This window comes from Fusarium oxysporum, chromosome III (genome assembly GCF_013085055.1).
Source record: "Fusarium oxysporum Fo47 chromosome III, complete sequence".
NCBI classification, from domain to species: domain Eukaryota; kingdom Fungi; phylum Ascomycota; class Sordariomycetes; order Hypocreales; family Nectriaceae; genus Fusarium; species Fusarium oxysporum.
The window spans coordinates 4,376,810-4,394,796 of record NC_072842.1 but is presented as its reverse complement, the minus strand read 5'-3'; the positions used below and the strand labels follow the sequence as shown (position 1 = coordinate 4,394,796).

The following is a 17,987-nucleotide window of genomic DNA, read 5'->3' as shown; positions in this document are numbered from 1 at the left end:
CCTAATGGTTATGCAGAACTAGATGCTGTGTTGTCCGCTTTGTTGTGTGGGTAGCTAACCATCTCCAATACCTGCGGCTTGCCCGGGTTGTCTTTCTGCTTGATCTCTTTCCTGGGTCCAACTACAGAAGTCAGCAAATATTCAAGCCATCACGCGTCTTAGAACTTACAGATACTGAGGCAAATAAACTTGATCATCACCGGGAACCAGATAGCTACGGCGACAAGCTGTCCAAAGCCCCATGTCGACAGACCCCCATCGGCTGAGTGCATGTCAAGAAGTTCGACCATCTCACGCAAGCCAATGAAGATCATAATAACTGTGAGCAGTTCTATCGCAGCCCAGAAGACTCCCAGTGAGAGTCTGGCCCCTTTGGTCTCTGCGAATGAGAAGATTGTCCGAGACTCTCCGCCGATTTGCGTATACTTGACTTTATCTCCGGTCATTCTTGTCTTGGTAAAATGCAGAATCCAGTCGATGATAAGGCATGACACAATTATGTGAACCGTAAAACGACATGCAAGAGTAAGGTTAAAAAAGTCATAGCTGTTCTTTTCCTTGATGCCCTGACAAAAGCTCATCGGCCCGGGGTTACCTCCGCAAGCATCTACGGTCGAAACCTGCTTCAAGTGTTCCTCGAATGCATCGGCGTTGAAATCCTGAAACTTTGTGATGACAGTCATCAGTATCCAAGATAAGACAACAAAGAATAGGGTATAGAAGCGGCGCTCTCCAGCTCGATGCATGACGAGCTGTGCCATCAGTACTGGGTACATGCCTGCTGTGATCAGGCCCTGTAGTATGCGATGGTTGAACATCCACGAGAAGAGTGTAAGCATGTTTGCCAAACCTGCTCTATTTCCGCCATCAAATGTGATGATGGCTGTGATCGAGATGGTAGCAGCGAACAAGGCTTGTGATTCTTGAAAGTCGAGCATGGCGGAGGACGCAGCTTTTGCGAAGCGTGTTTCAGACAGTGTTGTCTGCCACCTTTGGCATGTCTCTCGGAATACAGAGTCCTTTTGAAATGAGCTACTCATGCGGCCAAAGGTTCGGATCCAGGACGTTGTGAGTTTGAAGCACAGGCCGAGGAAAAGGACAAGGACGAGCTGGATGACATATGCCGTGACGATCTATAGGGGCTTGTTAGAGTCTCGTGTAATGGATAGAGAGATGATGCTTACACCTTGTCCAGCGATGTCCAAATCGATACCGGCACTTGCAGCCTGACAATAGGGCTTTGCCATAACTCTCCCAAACTTGGCGATATTATTCGGTGAAACAGGACCTCACTTGAACCCTTGAAGACTGCTCGTACAGCTGCCGTACGTAGAGTCAGAACAAGAAGCCCAAGCGCAGTCTCTGACCTTCCGAAATACATTCAAGGAATTGAACTTCTCAACAGTTCCAAAATGAAACTTCTCATCCATCTTCTTCTCACTCTCGCGGTCAATCGTATCATTCCCAGGACCGACTAACATCCCCAACGTCGCGAGCGTCATACAGTTCCACAGGTTCTCGGGTGAACTGTACATAAGCGTTGCGTTCGAACATGTCTTCGTACAGTTGAGTGAACTACCATCACCATTGTTACAGCCGTAGGAAATAAGCCGCGCGCCTACGGTCGGATTCTCAATAATGGACCTGACGCGGAAGAAGTGCGCCGTCTCCCAGGCTTGCCATTGTTCGGATATCGCAATACCGTGGTATGTTCTGTTGAATTCATACTTGTCTATGACCTGGAACTTTCGTTTAATCATTTTACCAAAAGATGAAGAAGAGAGAGAAGAGGATGAAAAGTTCAGGTAATCTCATTTGAGGCTGATAAATGGGACCCCTGAGGCCTACAGATCTAGCCCTATGAGCTGCGCCAGCAGGGTTCCACAGTAAGCACTGCCCTCTACCTTGATTCCTCATTTGGTGGAATTCAATTGCCAAGACTCAGGCAGAGAAATCAATTTGCGATAACATTTGGGGGCCGTTGTGGAATTACTTTGCCACCAACGAGAGCTGATTTCGTTGGGGGCAAAGACATCTATCTACCTACCTTTGTAGATCTGTGTCAACAATAACTCACTCTTATAGAGATCTATGGCAAATCCCAAGATCCATTCAAAGTCGTCACTTTCCTCAACGACTTTGCCAACAAACTTGTCCAGAATAATTTACTTGGTGGATAGGACAGACGATAGAGCTCTAAATAGCTGAGGAATTCTGATGGCAGCAATGCCTGCGTGAATGCTATTATTCTGAATACCCATGAGCTGTAAGACTACCTTACGAAGACAGCCATTATTAATTCCTGGCTCTTAAAAGCATATTTATCACCCTCATGAGCGAAGACGAAGACATAGCGATGACTGACTATGGCCTGGTCGACATCCTTGCGATTTAGAAGCCACAAGTGCCCGATTGGTTGTCAAGCCTCTATTCTGGCAAATTCTCTGATATGTTACCTATAATCTGCTCTCGTCGCATCTTCAATATTAGTACGAAGATTGATGACTTTTTGACGTTGCAGATGTTTACTAAGGCAAGATGTGTCAGAGTTTTGATCAGCTTTTTTTTTCCCCCTGAATTTGGGTCTGATTATGCTTGGATCTACAAACGAAGTCTTCAGGATAGAGTGGTAGACCTTTATTCAGTTTTCGAAATATGCGATAGAATTATTTGAGATGCTCATATGAGCATTTCTGAATTAATCAAGAGACCTCATAGTCTATACTAGCCCTCGCATAAGAAATTATGACATATCTCAGTCCATCCTTGGATTTGTTCTGGTCTTCAGGAGAGATGTACATATAGCCAATCCTGAAGGACTTACAAACAATATAGCAAAGTTCATTATACGAGACCATGAAACCTGCGCCACAGAGCTAAGCGGAAGGTAAAGCTTTTCTCGCTTCTGTTCTCGCTTATATCCCCTGCGATAAAGAGGGAACCAATGTTAGTCAGCGACCTGGTCAAAAGTGGCGGTAAGTCAACGTCCGTGTCAACTCCCTTTCACTCAAATTTACAACTGAGTAATTATAAATTTAAGCCCACCAAGTCCTCACAAGATGGGCGATATATCATACGATGTAGGTGTATCCCATTTCGCTCGTAGTCTAAAGCTAACCCGGCATGTCTCTAGTACCGTTGGAAAGGTTTGATAGCACTCAATGCCCAGGCAGTTGATTTTTACTAACCGATATCAGTGATTCTCCTGGGTGACTCAACGGTTGGAAAGTCAAATATCGCAGGTCAATTCACCCAAAGCGAGTTTCAAGCTGATTCTAAACCAACGATTGGCGTAAAGCCCACCACCAAAATCGTCCAATGCAACTCCAAGGCCGTCAAAGTCAATATCTGGGACACCGCTGGCCTAGAGAAATATCGGGCCCCAGTACGATATTACGACGATGCCGTGGCTGTGATGTTGGTTTATGATATAACCAGGCGCCAGAGTTTTGAGAATGCGGCACGATGGTTGGACGAGGTTCGAAAGCATGGTGAACCTGGGATTGTCATCATGCTCGTGGGAAATAAAACAGACCTGGAGCGTAGAAGGTCTGTGACGACTGAAGAGGGGAAGAAGTTTGCGAGTAAGTTGACCTATGCTTGTTAATATGTTCAAGAGTACTGATGGGGTCCAGAACTTAACAAACTTCTGTTTATCGAAACATCCGCTTGCGAAAACAGTCAAGTTGAACTTGCTTTTCAGACTATTTTAAAGGGTACGGCTGATTCCCTCTCATACGCCTCATGAAGACGGTTGCTGATCACGTTGTTTGCACTAGGCGTCTACAAGCAGCATTGCCAGGAGAAATGATAGTCTAAATAACATAATAGGGTTTGAGTTCTCGGTTTCTCATCTTTCTGTATTATTTGTATTGTCATATTTCAATATCAAGACATCGCGACCTTCGCGCTATTTAAAACTTCTATAATGGACCATGTCACAACGACGTGAAATCAACATGCAACATCTCAGAATCTAGTCTCTTAGTTCCGAGAAGATAGCATCAAGCCTGTACTCGCTTCCCAACAGCTTTTAATCCTTCACAAAGGAATCGTTACTCCATCCATAAGCCCGATTCAAGCGTCTCGCCAAAATCAGGATCAAATACCCCTCGATCTGCGATTTATGAGGTCTGTGAATGCTAACAGGCCTCTTGATATCCATATTCTCTGAGGGTCTGAACGTGTAAACAGATCCAAATCGGGGCAGCACCGAGAATCCCAGCTCAGACATGGCCGCCTCGAAGGCTGACCAGTTAACGGACCCTCGTGATTGAGTTTTGTCAAAGAGTGTCGCAAAGACCTCGCCTGTCGATGAGCTGACCTTTACTGGCTGGGTTGGCTTTACCGCTTCCTTCTGTTCAAGAGAGTCCGTGGTCGGAGTGATTGCGTAGACGGAGGAGTGTTCTGGGCGTGTCTTTTCCTTCTGTCTTCGAGTCTCGATTCGTTCCTTTGCGTCCACGGGAGTAGTGTCGATGGTGACAAATTCCGCCTTGCTGTCCTTGTTTGCCTTATCCTTGGCCTGCTGGTACTGTTCTTCGACGTTTCGGAACGCCTTCTCTAGTTCATCTTGGTATAGCGACCCCATTCTCGTACCTGTCTTGTCTACAACGAACTCATCCAGAGCTTCCAGTGCTTTCGTAGACATGCCAGGCTCAAGAAGATTATCGATGGGTGCAGCATATTCACGCAGATCAACTTGCTTCTTGATCTGGTTGAGCTCGTTATCGACCTCTTGCAGGCCGGCGACTAGTAGGTTCCCTTTCTTGCGCGATGAGGAGGGAAATGAGTATGCAGCTGATAAATCCTGGACGAATGCGACGACGGCAGCCACGTCATGAAGAGTACGGGATTCCCTCTCGCCCAGCTTCTCTCGCTCCAAAGGATGCGCCTTGTAGAGATCGCTGAGCTTCTCCATCCACTCAACTGCTTTCATGACGGTAGTCTCCGGCTGACACAGTCGCAGTAAGTAGTGTAGCTGAGGGTCAGAGCGCGTGAGCTCTTCCGGCTTGCCTTTCATCGAGATCTTGGCATTCCCTGAGTTGTCATATGCGTTGGAAATCCGTTTAAACCATTTTGATCCAGTTCCTGTCGAGACTTGGCGCTTGAATAGCGCTTGCGTACGAGCGTACTCGAAATGACACACGTTTGACAGCTCTTGGAGAATTGTGGACTTGTAGAGCTTGTCGGGAGACTGTTTCTCAAGAAGATCAAGGAGGCCTGTGATGCACTCCCAGACAGCGATGCCTTGGACCGCATGGTGGATTGTCTCCAAGACAGCGGGTCCGATGTACTTGTCGGTATGGACTGGTAGCGAGCGGCCCTTTTCGTCGGGTACAAGCTCTGAGCGGCTGAAGAACTGAACGTTGACACCAGGACATAGGACCGTAGGCTCGGTTCGGAGAAGAGATAAGTACTCTTCCAGAGAAGACTTTTGGTCAGAAGCAATGGCGGCTACTTCCTGGGGCGTAAGTGTGACTGTCGCCTGCTTGGAGGCTGACTCGGAAAGAGGTGCATTCTTAAATTGCTTCTTCGGCCCGTCTCGATTTCTTGTCTGCGATCCTTGATCCAGGATATCCTCTATCATAACGTTGAGGAGTTGCAGGATGTTGATTTGCCGCTGAAGAACGAGCTCTCCTAGTGATCGCGGGATGAGAACACCATGGTCAACAGCGATGCGCAGGCCTTTCATAACGTCATCAAGGTGCTTGGGCTGAACTGTAAATGACTCGCCGTATTTCTCGTCATAGAAGTAGGTATAGGAATGGTTGAAAGAGTCGACGTGGCGGAGGTTCTTCTCCCTAATCATATTCTCAATGAGATGTCGATCTCCAAGCGTACCACTGACACCTTCGGCATACTGCTCAAACAGGGTTTTGGTGGCGCGATGCTTGAGAATATCGAGGAGAAAATCTGAGTTAGGCTCTGTGATGTCTTCGAGGTTCCATTCAGGAATGAACTTGTAGACGTTGCCTAGCGATACATCCGACGAGTGCTTGAGGACAACTCCATCTGCTGAGCCGGCTTTCATGCATTTCGCGCGTTGGGCTTTGTTGAACGATCGCCAGGCAGTTTCGACTTTGGGGCCATGAGCTTTCCATTTGCGCTGTAAGTCGCCGTGGAGCTCGCGGATCATTTCTGAGGAGTTGACTTCCATTTTGGCTGTTCTTGGCGATCTCGATGAATTGCAGGGTGCAGAGGCAGATGCCATGAAGCGATGAAGCAGAGTTTGGAGTCAAATGGCGGGGTCTTTTCTCAGATGTCTACCAGACCGTTACACCACCTGGGAATCCGGAGCTGGAAAGCATTCAATGCGCATTTCAGCTGACCCCGCTTTTCCGACACGAATGCCTATCCAAAGACAGCCCTAGCAAGTGTTGGTTACTTCGCGTCCAACCGTCGCCCTCCCTCCTATTGCAGCCCCGGTTTCCGTAAGATCTCTTGCATTCTGCCTAGTCATATCATCCTTGCGTAAACTAAATTGCATCCAATTGGCCGGTTGAGATGAAGAAGCTTGGTCTGCTCCATAGAACCGAGTGCGGGCTTGTCTGCGCAAGTCTGCCCAGCGTAAATCGGTCAATACAGCTCTTATGCCAAGGGCTGCACTTCAAGGGGGCCTGGCGGCTATTGTTAAGACACAACGAATTGAATGCCTTTTGGGACATTGTGGCTTTGAAATTCCCAGACAACCTGTATAGATTTCTTGAGAGCAGCCCAACGATTTCGATTGCAGCCCAACAAGGCTGTGCCCCGGGCAGTCCACAGTGCATAAGTATCTGCCCCCAACCCAAGCATCCCAATCAAACACATTTGCTATTTATCAATACCTGGAAACCATAGGAATACACCTGTAGGAATCTTCGACATGTTGGATCCAAGTGATCCAGATGCCTACACAGTCGGGTGGGTTTGTGCTCTGTCGACAGAGTTCACCGCAGCCCAGGAACAATTCGACGAGGAATATGAGCCACATGAATCACCTGAACACAGGGATGCAAATGACTTTAATGTGTACAGTTTCGGCAAGATCAAAGGCCACATGGTGGTTGTCGCTGTACTGCCAAACGGTCAATACGGGACTGCATCTGCAGCCACTGTGGCCAAGGATATGATACGCAGCTTTCGCAACATCCGATTTGGTCTTATGGTCGGGATTGGCGGAGGTGCTCCTACTAAGCAGCATGATATTCGCTTGGGGGATATTGTGGTCAGCTCACCTTCGCCGGGCCAAAGTGGTGTCTTCCAATACGACTTCGGAAAAGCTACAAAAGACGTATTTCAGCACACCGCATCGCACAATAAACCACCCCCGTTGCTGCTTGCTGCAGTAGCGGGGCTCAAGACCCAATACGAGCGAAAGGGCCTTCAGATCCATGATAAGGTCAGCACCATCGTCGCAAACAACAAGAGATTAAGTGCCAAGTATGGACGTCCAGAGGATCCAGATTCTCTTTTTTCCCCTTCGATTGATCATAAGAGTGATCCATGTCCTAAGTTTTGTGTAACGGCCCCGACTGATCTAGTAGATCGCAAACCACGACAAGAACCAATGGAGGTTGTTGAAGTCCACTATGGCACCATTGCTTCGGGTAATACTCTCATGAAGGATGCTTTTAAGCGAGATGAACTTGCTTCCAAGGCAAATATCTTGTGTTTCGAAATGGAAGCCGCTGGACTGATGGATGGGTTTCGATGTCTTGTTATTCGAGGAATTTGCGACTATTCTGATTCTCACAAGAATGATACATGGCAGGGTTATGCAGCTATGACAGCGGCTGTATATGCTAAACAAATCCTCGGCAGAATCGGCCCAGAGGCCGTTGCAAGGGAGGAAACTATTATCTCGAAAATTGATGAAGGTTAGTAGTCTTCTATGCTTTTGGGAAAACTGTATCTAAAGATTAGTATTCAATTCAGTCATTTCCGGCGTGGAGAATCTGAAACGATCTATTTCAGAACAGGAAGTGCTGTACTGGCTCTCATATGAAGACTTCGGTACTTATCAGTTCGATGAACGCAGTAAGAAATCTCCAGGGACGTGCCAGTGGTTTCTGGACTCGCCGGAATATCAGTCTTGGACCCAAGAGAAAGGCCAAGTCCTTTTCTGCCCAGGCATTGCCGGGGCTGGAAAGACCGTGCTTGCATCTGCCATCATCGAAAGCCTGCATTCTCGCTTTCAATCCGACTCAAGCACTGCCATCGTCCATATCTACTGCCGATATAATCGTGTCGATCGGCAAACATTCAACAAATTGCGGACGAGTCTGCTGAGGCAGCTTTGTGAACGATTATCTCCACTCCCTGAGGGTATAATGCAGCTTTACAACCAATACAAGCCTCGACGGGTGGAAGCCCCTCCAGAGAGGGTTCTTTCAGAGTTGGAATCCGTGTCAGGCCTGTTTTCAAAAGTATTTATGGTTGTTGATGCGTTAGATGAGTGGCGAGCGACAGAACACGCGGACCTCTACTCACTACCAGGCGAGCTTCTCCATCTTCAAAGGAAATTGGCCATGAATCTACTCGCCACCTCCCGACCAGTCCCCCTCATTGCAAATCAGTTCAATGGTTACCCTTCTATTTCCATTACTGCTCAACAACAAGATATTTACGCTTACGTTGACAACTTTCGGTGGCCAGAGTCGAGCTGCATTGGTAAAATAGCAGGATTGCGAGGCTTGGTAAAAAAGGTCCTGTCACAAATTGTTAAGGGAATGTAGGTCCATTGTACCATCATCCATTTCAAAAGGTGATCCTCTCTAACTAACCAGGTTTCTTTTAGCAAGGCTGTATCTCCATTCACTGGAAAACGAGACCTCTGAAAGAGATGTTAAAGATGCTCTGAAGCGGTTCGAGGACCGAGCGAAGAACAATGATAATGATCCAAAGTTCAATATTGTAGACCAAGCATATAATGATACGCTAAAAAGGCTCAGAGAGCAACATCAAAGTTCTAGTGACCTAGCATTTCGGGTCCTGGCCTGGATATGTTGCACCGGCTGGAAGCTACGGGCCAGTACAATCCAATATGGCCTTGCCTTGCGAGAAGGAGACACAACCTTTCATGAAGATGGCATAGTCGACAAATCATTACTGCTCTCTGTATGCTGTGGCTTGGTTGAGATTCCAAAAGGAAGCAGGGAAATCCGGCTCGTCCACTATACCACCGAAAACTTTTTCCGGCATAATCGGCATTTGCTTGACGAATATTTCCTCGTCCGACATTCGATTAACTTTCACCTACCTTCGAATGCCGATGCCTATCTTGCAAGGCAGTGCGCCACTTGTTTGTCTATTGGCTTACCGAGACATCGTCGAGGAGGAATTAGCAACAAACCACGACCTCGAAGCTCTTATGCTATGTTCGAACCTGGCATGCGAGATGTTTCTTCCGAAGAGAGCGAGTACTATCTTTTGATGTACGAGCACAGCAGCAATCCATTATATGCATATAGCGCATTCAACTGGGGCGGCCACGTGCGACGCCTTTCACCCTCGGACCAAACCTATGAGACATCCATCGAGTTGTTGCAAACACGAGGAATGGTCGACCGGGCGGTCGAGGTAGTTCTCGATCTTGGATTCGGGAGCGAAAGCGGAGAAGTCCCACAGAATATTGGAACTTTGCACCTAGCCGTGCTCTTCGGACTAGGCGATTTGGCAGAGTCACTGATGAAGAATCATGACATCAATTCAAGAGACAGTTGCGGCCAGACTGTACTCGTTTGGACACTGCGCTGTTTAGCATTCGGATTTAAATTAAAATCGGAAGTCAAGACACTAGTCACACAAAACTTCCAAATATATAAGGGCATTGACATTGCTTATCGTCGTATTGTCAAGGCTTTGTTAAGATCAGGTGCTAACCCACATATGCTTGGATACGAGGGGAACACTCCTCTACACTTAGCGACCATCTTAGGAGACGTCGATATCATTAAAGAGCTCCTCGACTATGAAGCAGACATTCGCACATCGAATAACTGTGGCCATATCCCTCTTGTATTGGCAGTGCGACATGGTAGGAAATTGGCCTACAAGAAGCTCCTTGAAGTCGGTACAGTCGACATCTGTGGAGAGAACCGTCGAACAGCTCTTATCGAGGCTTCTTCTGTTAAAAACTTGGCCCTAATGGAGACACTTATTGAATATGGTGCTATGGTCGACCTTCCGGATGACACCGGCCAAACCGCCTTGATGGAAGCCAGCAAACGGGGCCACGCTCAAATTGTTAAGCTCCTCCTCGAGAAAAAGTCTGATGTGGATCGCCAAGATCACGACCGTAACACCGCTCTCATGAAAGCGTGCATTGGTGATCATGCCGAGGTTATTGAGCTGCTAGTCGCAGCCAACGCTCGACTAGACATTGAGAACGATAAAGGGGACACTGCTCTTTCCAATGCAGCTATGTGTTGCGGGGAGGACAGCATCAAGCGACTCCTCCACCACAGTACAGATCCCACCATTCGAGATCAGCATTCCGGTACTGTTCTTATTTGCGCAAGCGATTGGAAGCGTCCAGATATTGTTTCACTTTTACTGGAAGACTCCGAACTAAAGCCGACTTCAAATTTCATCACTCTTGCGTTATCAAAGGCGTGTTTAAATTGGAACGACAGAATTGTGAGACTTTTGATTGACCATGGAGCGAACCCCGACGTGCCCCTCGACATTAAAAGCGATGGCAGCGATTTTTATAGGCCCATCCACATGGCCGCAATAAGAGGGGGAAAAACAGAGGTCCAAATTCTAATTGAAAGAGGTGCTTCTGTTAATCTTCGTTCGTCCGGAGGACTATTCCCTCTGGACTACGCAATGAGGTATCAAGGCGAAGACCCTTCTATGGCCGACTTGCTTCGAAAACACGGTGCAATTACTGAAGGGAAACGACTAGTTCAACTTATGCAAGATAGAAGTAAGAGGTTTAATTAAGTTTCTTGAGGGTTTTAATATATTCAATAATTTGCATTAGCTTCATCTAATGAATCTAATGAGGCTAAACTTCTCTCTTACTGAAGAGTTGTTCATAATGCCATTGGCTGTTATATGCATTGCGCCGTGATCTCTGACCTGCAGGGACGCAGAAAAGCCATATACTCCAGATCATCAAAGGATTTGAAACAATTGTTGAAGTCATCGGCGTGGGGCAAATTTCGTGTTCACGTCATCTCGTCATTGATGTCGAGATCTCCAGCAGTTCCATTGTAGCAACTGCGATACTAGCCCAACAGACATCTCGTAGTGTGACGATTGGGTATATCAAGGAACAAGCTCGATTTAGGCCCTATTATATTGAGATCCAGTCTGGTGTAAGTTGGCATTCGTTGCCAACGAGGCATGTCCATAAGGTTTGTATATCTTGAAACCTCTAGGTTTCATGCAAACTGCCTCTTTTCTCCCTGAGCAACTTGTCAAATTTGGGTCACAAGGATATGACATTTGAACTCGCAACTGATACCTAGCCCAACTGTGCCTTATCTAAACATACTTGCGCGAGCCAAGCCAGTAGACCAAGGGTGGCACGACAATCTCAGTGATGGTAGCTCGTTGCACCCACGGTAATCCCCAGCCAAAGACCCCCGCTGAAATAGCTCTCCCAATACCGCCTAGTGCCAAGCCAGCCAAGAGAATATTCAAAGCCAACTGTCTTTCCCAGATGTCGTATGATGTCCAGCATAGCGCAGCGCCGTAACCAATGTATGTTCCACCCAGGAAACGGATCTGTGAATCCATGAGGGAGACGGTGGATGGAGGGAGTTTTGCGCGTTCAATTTGTGGAAGATATTCTTTTATCCCTCGGACGACATGCGATGCGCCATGATAGACGATCCAGGCGGAGAAACCTTTGAGGAGGAGGGGAGTGTATTCCATTGGTGTGGACTGGGACATTCTGCTAGGAAGTTTGGTGGAGATTGGAGAATATATAGAAGTGCACTTGAATTGGTAGAGCCGATGTCGCTCTGGGTACAAAAAGGGTCCAAAGGGCTACTTATAGTCCTATAATACAAACTCCATTCTGGCCTAAACAGCGCGCGCTTAATCTGAACAGATAAATGTTGTTGTTCGAAACGGCACAATATCTTGCCGCTGGCCTATCAGCGCTGTTAGCGACGAGGAAAAGTCGCCGGGCCGGGGTGATTCTCTCGTCAGCGATGCTGACAAAGAGCTCAGCTCCCCTGGCGCGAGTACGAATAATACATTTATCGTCAGAAAACAAAAGGGCTCTAAGGGCTGAGAGCGGATATAAGAGGGTTATGTCCGTAATTGTTCAGTCTGGGGCGGAGATATGCACAACAGTCAAGTCGCCATGAAGCCGTGGCTATAATCGATAACCAATCGACGCAGAATATCCTTCAAGAATCTCTAATTTAGCAAATTCCTATTTTATTACCCATCTGACTTTTTCATTCTCACTAACCAAAGCATCTTGGCGCGTAAAATGTCTTTAAAGTTAGGCTCATCTTCTTTTACTAGCGCGTCTCCATCCTCCTCAGAAACACAGCGCCCAACTCAACGAAATAGCACGTATTTACAAAACCTGCGCTGTAAACCGTTCTCGCGCTTCTCGAGTTACAGGCCCTGGAGTGTTCGATTATGAGGTCATCGTGACGAGAAATGGACCCTTGTAGACAGGAGCTCCTGCCTCGTCTATTTTATGGAGCAGTGACGATGCCCTTCGCGTTATGATATCATCTCTATAATCAATCTTGCTCTTAAACCAAACCTCACAACATCAAACGCCTATTCTCATCTCCATCAACAAACGCCACAAATCATCAGTTCTCATTGCAAACCATCAAATTCATCCTCACAAGCCTACAATCTCCATTAACAAATTCCAACACAATTAGCTTCACAATGGCAGGCCTTCCAACCAAAGACGACATCAAGGCCCAAGCCGTCGATGGCCGACCCATCACCCAAGCTGAAGCCTCAGCCATTGCCTCCGAAGAATCAGCCCTCACCGGCAGCGGCCCCATCAAAGGCGGTGCCGCAGCCACCGCTCAGAGTCTGCACGACAAGCAGCAGAACTTCCTCGAGAAGGCGGGTGAAGTCGTACGAAAGCCGCCTACCGAGGTGACCAAGGAGGATGCTGCTGAGGTGCAACGCGCAGAGGTAATATATCGTGCTGGTTTAGTTGGTGATGATTTACTGACTGGTGTAGGCTCGTGCAAAGGGTGGTCCTCCTGGAAAGGGATCTACGGCTGCTGATGTGCAGTCTGTTGCGGACACGAATACCTAAGCTTAGAACCAGGTTGTGCTCTTCCAGAGTGATACCGGGATGAAACAGTGGTGTTAATTGCTTCAGAAGGGTCCTCGAGAAGCAACTCAAGGAAAAGGACATGATTAGGCATGTAGAGTCGCAAGGGGAGGCCGGAGGGGAGGGCAGGTCCAAAATAAAGTTATTCTAATCAACATTCAAGTTATCGTAACTTGATGCCAATTAATTCCGTCTTATTAGGTATCTGTGCCTTAGATATATGCCCTGCAAAAACTTGATTAAACCTCAAATGTTATCCATAATACCCTCAGCTAAAATATTACTTGGTGACTTTGATATAAATCTATATTATTACTTCATAGGACCTTTTACTCGCGGCTGTAAGTCTGGTCTAAATCTATTTCGAATGCAGAGCTCAAAGGAATGCAGATTCTTTCAAACCATATATATCCCATAGTTTCATCTAAGCAATTTTGTCAAGCAGGGACTTACCAAGACCTCCTTTTTTTTTTCTTTTTCAGCTTTCACCTACCCACTTCCCAAACCAGGCAATGTGCCCGTGCAAATGACTTCGGAGCTTGGTCTACTGATTCTGCTGATGCAACGCTGTGTTGGTTGTTATGCTGTTGGTTGTGTTTTGTCCCACTTCTACATGCAACTAGGCAAATCAGGAAGCGCTTTGACAGTTCAGACAGGCAGACGAGATCAGATCAACATTCTCACAGATAATTCAAAGGTCAAGATTAAACTCAAAATGTCATTCATTTATAAGCCCGCCGCCAGTCTGAGTCCTATTCGTCGCCATTCCTACTCGTGGGAGATGTTTGAAGATATGTTGGTCGACCCTCGTCAGCGGACCAAACCCCGGATCACGAGTTCAGAACCCCAGCATGATCATTTGCAGCGTGGGCCGTAACTAGGCTTCATATGGACTGCTAGTGCATAAAGACTGGGTATACAGTCCTGATTCATTTGGTTATCTGTGACGAGGTTGGCTCGGATACCCGGATGATCGAATACATATATCAATAGCATCCACCCCTCATTCAGAAGTGACAACTTCCCCTCTCAAATGTGTCCACATTGAAATTCCGAGTCTGTGGTCATAACTTAAGCCAAGCCCGGAGAGCAGGCGATCCGAGATCGCAAATCTTGCTTGGTCAAACTGGCGAATTATTCCCTCATACGATGTCTTTTCTCGTAAAACTTGGCCTAATATTTTCTGTTTTCGCGAGCTGGGCATCATGCTTTACCAAATTTATACGGCCCCCAGAGAGGGACCCGGATCAAGCAGCCGATCAGGACATGACGAAGAACAACCATTATGACGATGGACAAACGATCCCGATCCTATTTGATACCAACATTAAGAAGGTTGACCTCTATATTTGGCAATTCATAGACGCTGAAAAGAACGCGACCTCTCTCTTAGAAAGTAGTAGGACTTCGTCCCTTCTGTTTATTGTATTGCTAATTGAGCCGCCTAGGCGATGGTACATCGGATCCTACAGGCTGGAAGGCTCAATACGATATTTCCAACGCGACCGAGAACAACGAGGATTGCATTTATTGGTTTTCGTTAATTGACAGCAAATATGGCGGGACACTAGCGAAATCCCAATACGTAAACGTCAGCGCGCCGAAAGCCGAGGAGACCACGACGGATTCGTCCGCAAGCGGAGATACAAGTTCTACACTTGAGCCTAGTTCGAAATCTGGGTTGTCTCGCGGTGAAATTGCTGGTGTAGCAGTCGGTGCCACGATTGGAGGTCTATTGATTCTTGGATGTGTTGGATGGATGGTTTGGAGGAGACGGGCGAGAATGAAAAACAATGCGGCGCTGGCAGAGCTTCCTGGAAATTACAACCAAGACCAGCCTCACTCTGAGAGACCGAAGAGTGAGCTACCTGCCGAGCCTGTGGTTTTTCCTTCAGAGCGTCCTAGGAGCCCTCCTAGAATCTATGAAGCACCATGATTAAAGAGACAAGAGGAAAGGTTAACATAATAAGATATCATGATTAATACACCCTTATTACCTATACTTCTTATCTTATAATTCCAATCCACTCGTCTTACAAATTTCATTCTGGTTGTTCTTTTCAATTTCCAAGTCACAGGTTCCAACACTTAACCAATAAAAAACGCTCGTTTATCATCTACACCACCTTGAAAGCTATCACCTTACTTGAGATCCCTATCAGTAAACTCAGAAATATTCCAATCAATCAAAGCATCACTGCCCAACACCCCCTCGATAAGAGTCGTGCTCAAATTCCACAAGTTGGACGCCTCAGGATTTGAAGCCTGGCTCGTTTCCTTGCCCTCCTGGTCAGGGTCAGAGAAGTAGTACCCATTTAAATCCTCCTCCTCAATCTTGGGTGAAGTCAATGCCCAGAGTGCACTGTAAGATCCCTGCTCAACGTCACGTCCGATGGCTAGCATAGCCCAGGATAGAAGTCTTCCTGTCAGGCCGGGGTAGGCGTCTTTCCACTGCTGCTGCATCGCGGTATTAACCTACCATTTGTCAGTATCATGCTCCAGTTGAGGAATGGGTTAACTTACCGCTCCAGGATGGACAGAGAGGGCATAGATCCTATCTTTGTTCTCCTGGATAACCTTTCCAGCTAATCCATACTTTGCAAATAAGATCATCGCAAGCTTGGTTCTGTTGTATCGAGCCGTGGAGTCAAGGTTTGGGTCGTTGATCTCATCTTTGCTTCTGAACTGGAATTCTCCAACTTGCCCGTCTTTCGCAACAGCGGCCAAAGTTGGTTACACACATAAAAATGCCCGAGAAAGTTTACACCGAAATGTCGCTCAATACCATCTGAATCTAAGCCAAACTGATTCGTGTTGATACCCGCTGAAAGGACTAAAAAGTCAAGTCTGTCAAGAGATTCTCGCAGACCGCCAAAGACTTCACGGATTTGAGCGAGGTTACCCATGTCGCATTCTTTCCAGTCAACTTTGGCGTCGGACTTTTCATCTTGAATGGCTGAGATGGCATCCTGGCCTTGTTCTTCTTTTCGGTTGATCATTATGACCTTGCAGCCCGCGTGGGCGAGGGCGCGGGACACTTCATAGCCAATTCCAAGGGCGCCGCCTGTTACAATTGCGACGCGGCCTTCGAGATGTTCGGGTTTGACGACTTGAGGGCCAATGCCTGTTGTTTTTTGGAGGATAGATTGCATGGTGATGTTGGTTGATTGTCAATTCAAAAGGATAGAGTATTGGTAAGGAGTATGCAATTTCGGAATGTGGAAGACAGCTTTTGGTTATGAGGGAGATTCTCTGTATCAAGTGAGCTCTTGCCCTATATACTCGCCTAGAAGTCGTCGTTGAAGCCATCCATGTATCACTGTGACGTTGGCGGAGGAAGAGTTATTGACAGGGTGGGCAGTTATGAATGACATCATTATTTTTGCAACATCGCATTTTAGTGTTGCATTTTGCGCAAATCGATATCATCAAAATGACACAATACTAACTACATAATTGTATAATAGTGTCAAAGCACAAATTAAAGCAATAGTCCAAGACCTGAGGGCTTTCAACGCTTGATTGTAGTGGCTTATCAGATAAGAACGGCGACGATTTTGTAAAATCCCAACGACGGCGAAAATATCAAGGCTACGATAAACGAGGAATAGTCTTCCCTAGCTATGGATCAGATAACATTCAAATTATCTAAATATTCTCACAATTAGGGATTAAGGCACTGTACCCGCGCCCATGCATCTCTCGACTCCATCGTCGTCGGCGATTTTTCGCGTTTAAAGTTCACCAGTCCAGGGTAACCCACTCTAAGCGAAAGCCTGTTTTCAGCTGAACAACCTCAGGTAGCATCGTGACAAATTGAGTTCACGAGTAGCGGAAATTGGCAGGAAATTAAACATAAACAATCTTCGGCCGAACCTAACCACAATCTACCAACCTTCACCGTTTCCTCACAAGGCAGCAGCAGTACTCCACTGATCAACCGACCGAACATGTGCTAAAGAGTCTAAACGTGAAATACAAATGGTGATCTTCACTTATTTTGCAAATCTTTATAAGATAAAGCCGTTATATTTCCCAGCCTGCAGATCTTTACACGTGGTGTGGCAGTCATTGCTGAGACCAGATGTCATGGCTGGCTGTGCGTTTTGGGGGTTGTTTGGGGGTCTTCTCTGTCGGCCGACACGACGTTACAACCCTTGACGATGAAAAAATCCTAAGGCTGAGTGGAAAAAACACCGACGGAGCCTCGGGCCGGGTTAAAGTGAAGAACGCCAAGTCTCCGAGATTGATTCAGCTTCCACAATGGGGTTAGCTATCTAAACACGATAATGACTGAGTCACTGCTTCGAAAACGGGTCATCGGTCAAACCTCCAGCTCTCAGGGTTCTCAGTGCCCTTTGCTTCAGCGACAGGTGTCAACTGTCACGAGCTTCATCATTAGTAAACGCTATCTTCGCCAGTGGCTTGCTCTCATCTAACCAAGCGCTCTTCTCCGCGATATCACAAAAGCCTCAAAATTAAAATTACCCATCAGCCCAGGCGCCTAAACGTGCATGTTGGTGCTTTCCGTCGGGGACCGGCAACTTCTGTATTCAATCTAGACCAGGGGTATTTTCACCAATCCCTGTAACAAATCGCGCGACAAAAGGGCCTTCTTGCCTTAGCGCTTATCCCTGACAGAATGTTTGTTAAGAAATAGGTGGAGAGATGGTGAGTTAACTAACATCGCTTTTTGGTGGGGTTTAAGCGATAACAGCCTGATTTGAGA

The 17,987-nt window shown here is 46.9% G+C and overlaps 8 protein-coding genes across 8 annotated transcripts; 4 read left to right on the top strand and 4 right to left on the bottom strand.

Annotated features, from left to right (window-relative positions):
- Positions 1 to 8: 8 nt before the first annotated feature.
- FOBCDRAFT_249125 (uncharacterized protein) lies at positions 9 to 2,035 on the bottom strand (the record flags this gene model as incomplete). Its single annotated transcript, XM_031177612.3, has 5 exons — positions 9 to 121; positions 170 to 1,133; positions 1,185 to 1,288; positions 1,319 to 1,739; positions 1,994 to 2,035. 5 exons carry the CDS (start codon positions 2,033 to 2,035, stop codon positions 9 to 11), a joined length of 1,644 nt encoding a protein of 547 aa, XP_031048745.3.
- A 984-nt stretch (positions 2,036 to 3,019) lies between these two features.
- FOBCDRAFT_219379 (small GTPase superfamily) lies at positions 3,020 to 3,920 on the top strand. Its single transcript, XM_054703947.2, has 4 exons — positions 3,020 to 3,080; positions 3,134 to 3,146; positions 3,198 to 3,584; positions 3,636 to 3,920. The coding sequence occupies exons 1-4, from the start codon at positions 3,060 to 3,062 to the stop codon at positions 3,746 to 3,748; spliced, it is 534 nt and encodes a 177-aa protein (XP_054559922.1). The 5' UTR covers positions 3,020 to 3,059; the 3' UTR covers positions 3,749 to 3,920.
- A 3-nt stretch (positions 3,921 to 3,923) lies between these two features.
- Positions 3,924 to 6,157, bottom strand: FOBCDRAFT_317555 (uncharacterized protein; the record flags this gene model as incomplete). The annotated part of the gene is made up of 1 exon (XM_054703946.2): positions 3,924 to 6,157. The coding sequence occupies one exon, from the start codon at positions 6,155 to 6,157 to the stop codon at positions 4,034 to 4,036; it is 2,124 nt and encodes a 707-aa protein (XP_054559921.1). The 3' UTR covers positions 3,924 to 4,033.
- Positions 6,158 to 6,865: 708 nt separating this feature from the next.
- FOBCDRAFT_317554 (uncharacterized protein) lies at positions 6,866 to 10,929 on the top strand (the record flags this gene model as incomplete). The annotated part of the gene is made up of 3 exons (XM_059612001.1): positions 6,866 to 7,859; positions 7,918 to 8,713; positions 8,769 to 10,929. 3 exons carry the CDS (start codon positions 6,866 to 6,868, stop codon positions 10,927 to 10,929), a joined length of 3,951 nt encoding a protein of 1,316 aa, XP_059464530.1.
- A 393-nt stretch (positions 10,930 to 11,322) lies between these two features.
- On the bottom strand, positions 11,323 to 11,915 carry FOBCDRAFT_219375 (uncharacterized protein). Its single transcript, XM_031177608.3, has one exon. It carries the CDS (start codon positions 11,884 to 11,886, stop codon positions 11,476 to 11,478), a length of 411 nt encoding a protein of 136 aa, XP_031048741.2. The 5' UTR covers positions 11,887 to 11,915; the 3' UTR covers positions 11,323 to 11,475.
- A 757-nt stretch (positions 11,916 to 12,672) lies between these two features.
- Positions 12,673 to 13,252, top strand: FOBCDRAFT_317552 (uncharacterized protein). Its single transcript, XM_059612000.1, has 2 exons — positions 12,673 to 13,113; positions 13,163 to 13,252. The coding sequence occupies exons 1-2, from the start codon at positions 12,856 to 12,858 to the stop codon at positions 13,238 to 13,240; spliced, it is 336 nt and encodes a 111-aa protein (XP_059464529.1). The 5' UTR covers positions 12,673 to 12,855; the 3' UTR covers positions 13,241 to 13,252.
- Positions 13,253 to 14,245: 993 nt separating this feature from the next.
- On the top strand, positions 14,246 to 15,279 carry FOBCDRAFT_258948 (uncharacterized protein). The gene is made up of 2 exons (XM_059611237.1): positions 14,246 to 14,654; positions 14,707 to 15,279. The coding sequence occupies exons 1-2, from the start codon at positions 14,408 to 14,410 to the stop codon at positions 15,192 to 15,194; spliced, it is 735 nt and encodes a 244-aa protein (XP_059464528.1). The 5' UTR covers positions 14,246 to 14,407; the 3' UTR covers positions 15,195 to 15,279.
- Positions 15,280 to 15,400: 121 nt separating this feature from the next.
- Positions 15,401 to 16,410, bottom strand: FOBCDRAFT_258947 (uncharacterized protein; the record flags this gene model as incomplete). Its single annotated transcript, XM_054703942.1, has 3 exons — positions 15,401 to 15,733; positions 15,782 to 15,943; positions 16,000 to 16,410. The coding sequence occupies 3 exons, from the start codon at positions 16,408 to 16,410 to the stop codon at positions 15,401 to 15,403; spliced, it is 906 nt and encodes a 301-aa protein (XP_054559917.1).
- Between the last annotated feature and the right edge of the window lie 1,577 nt (positions 16,411 to 17,987).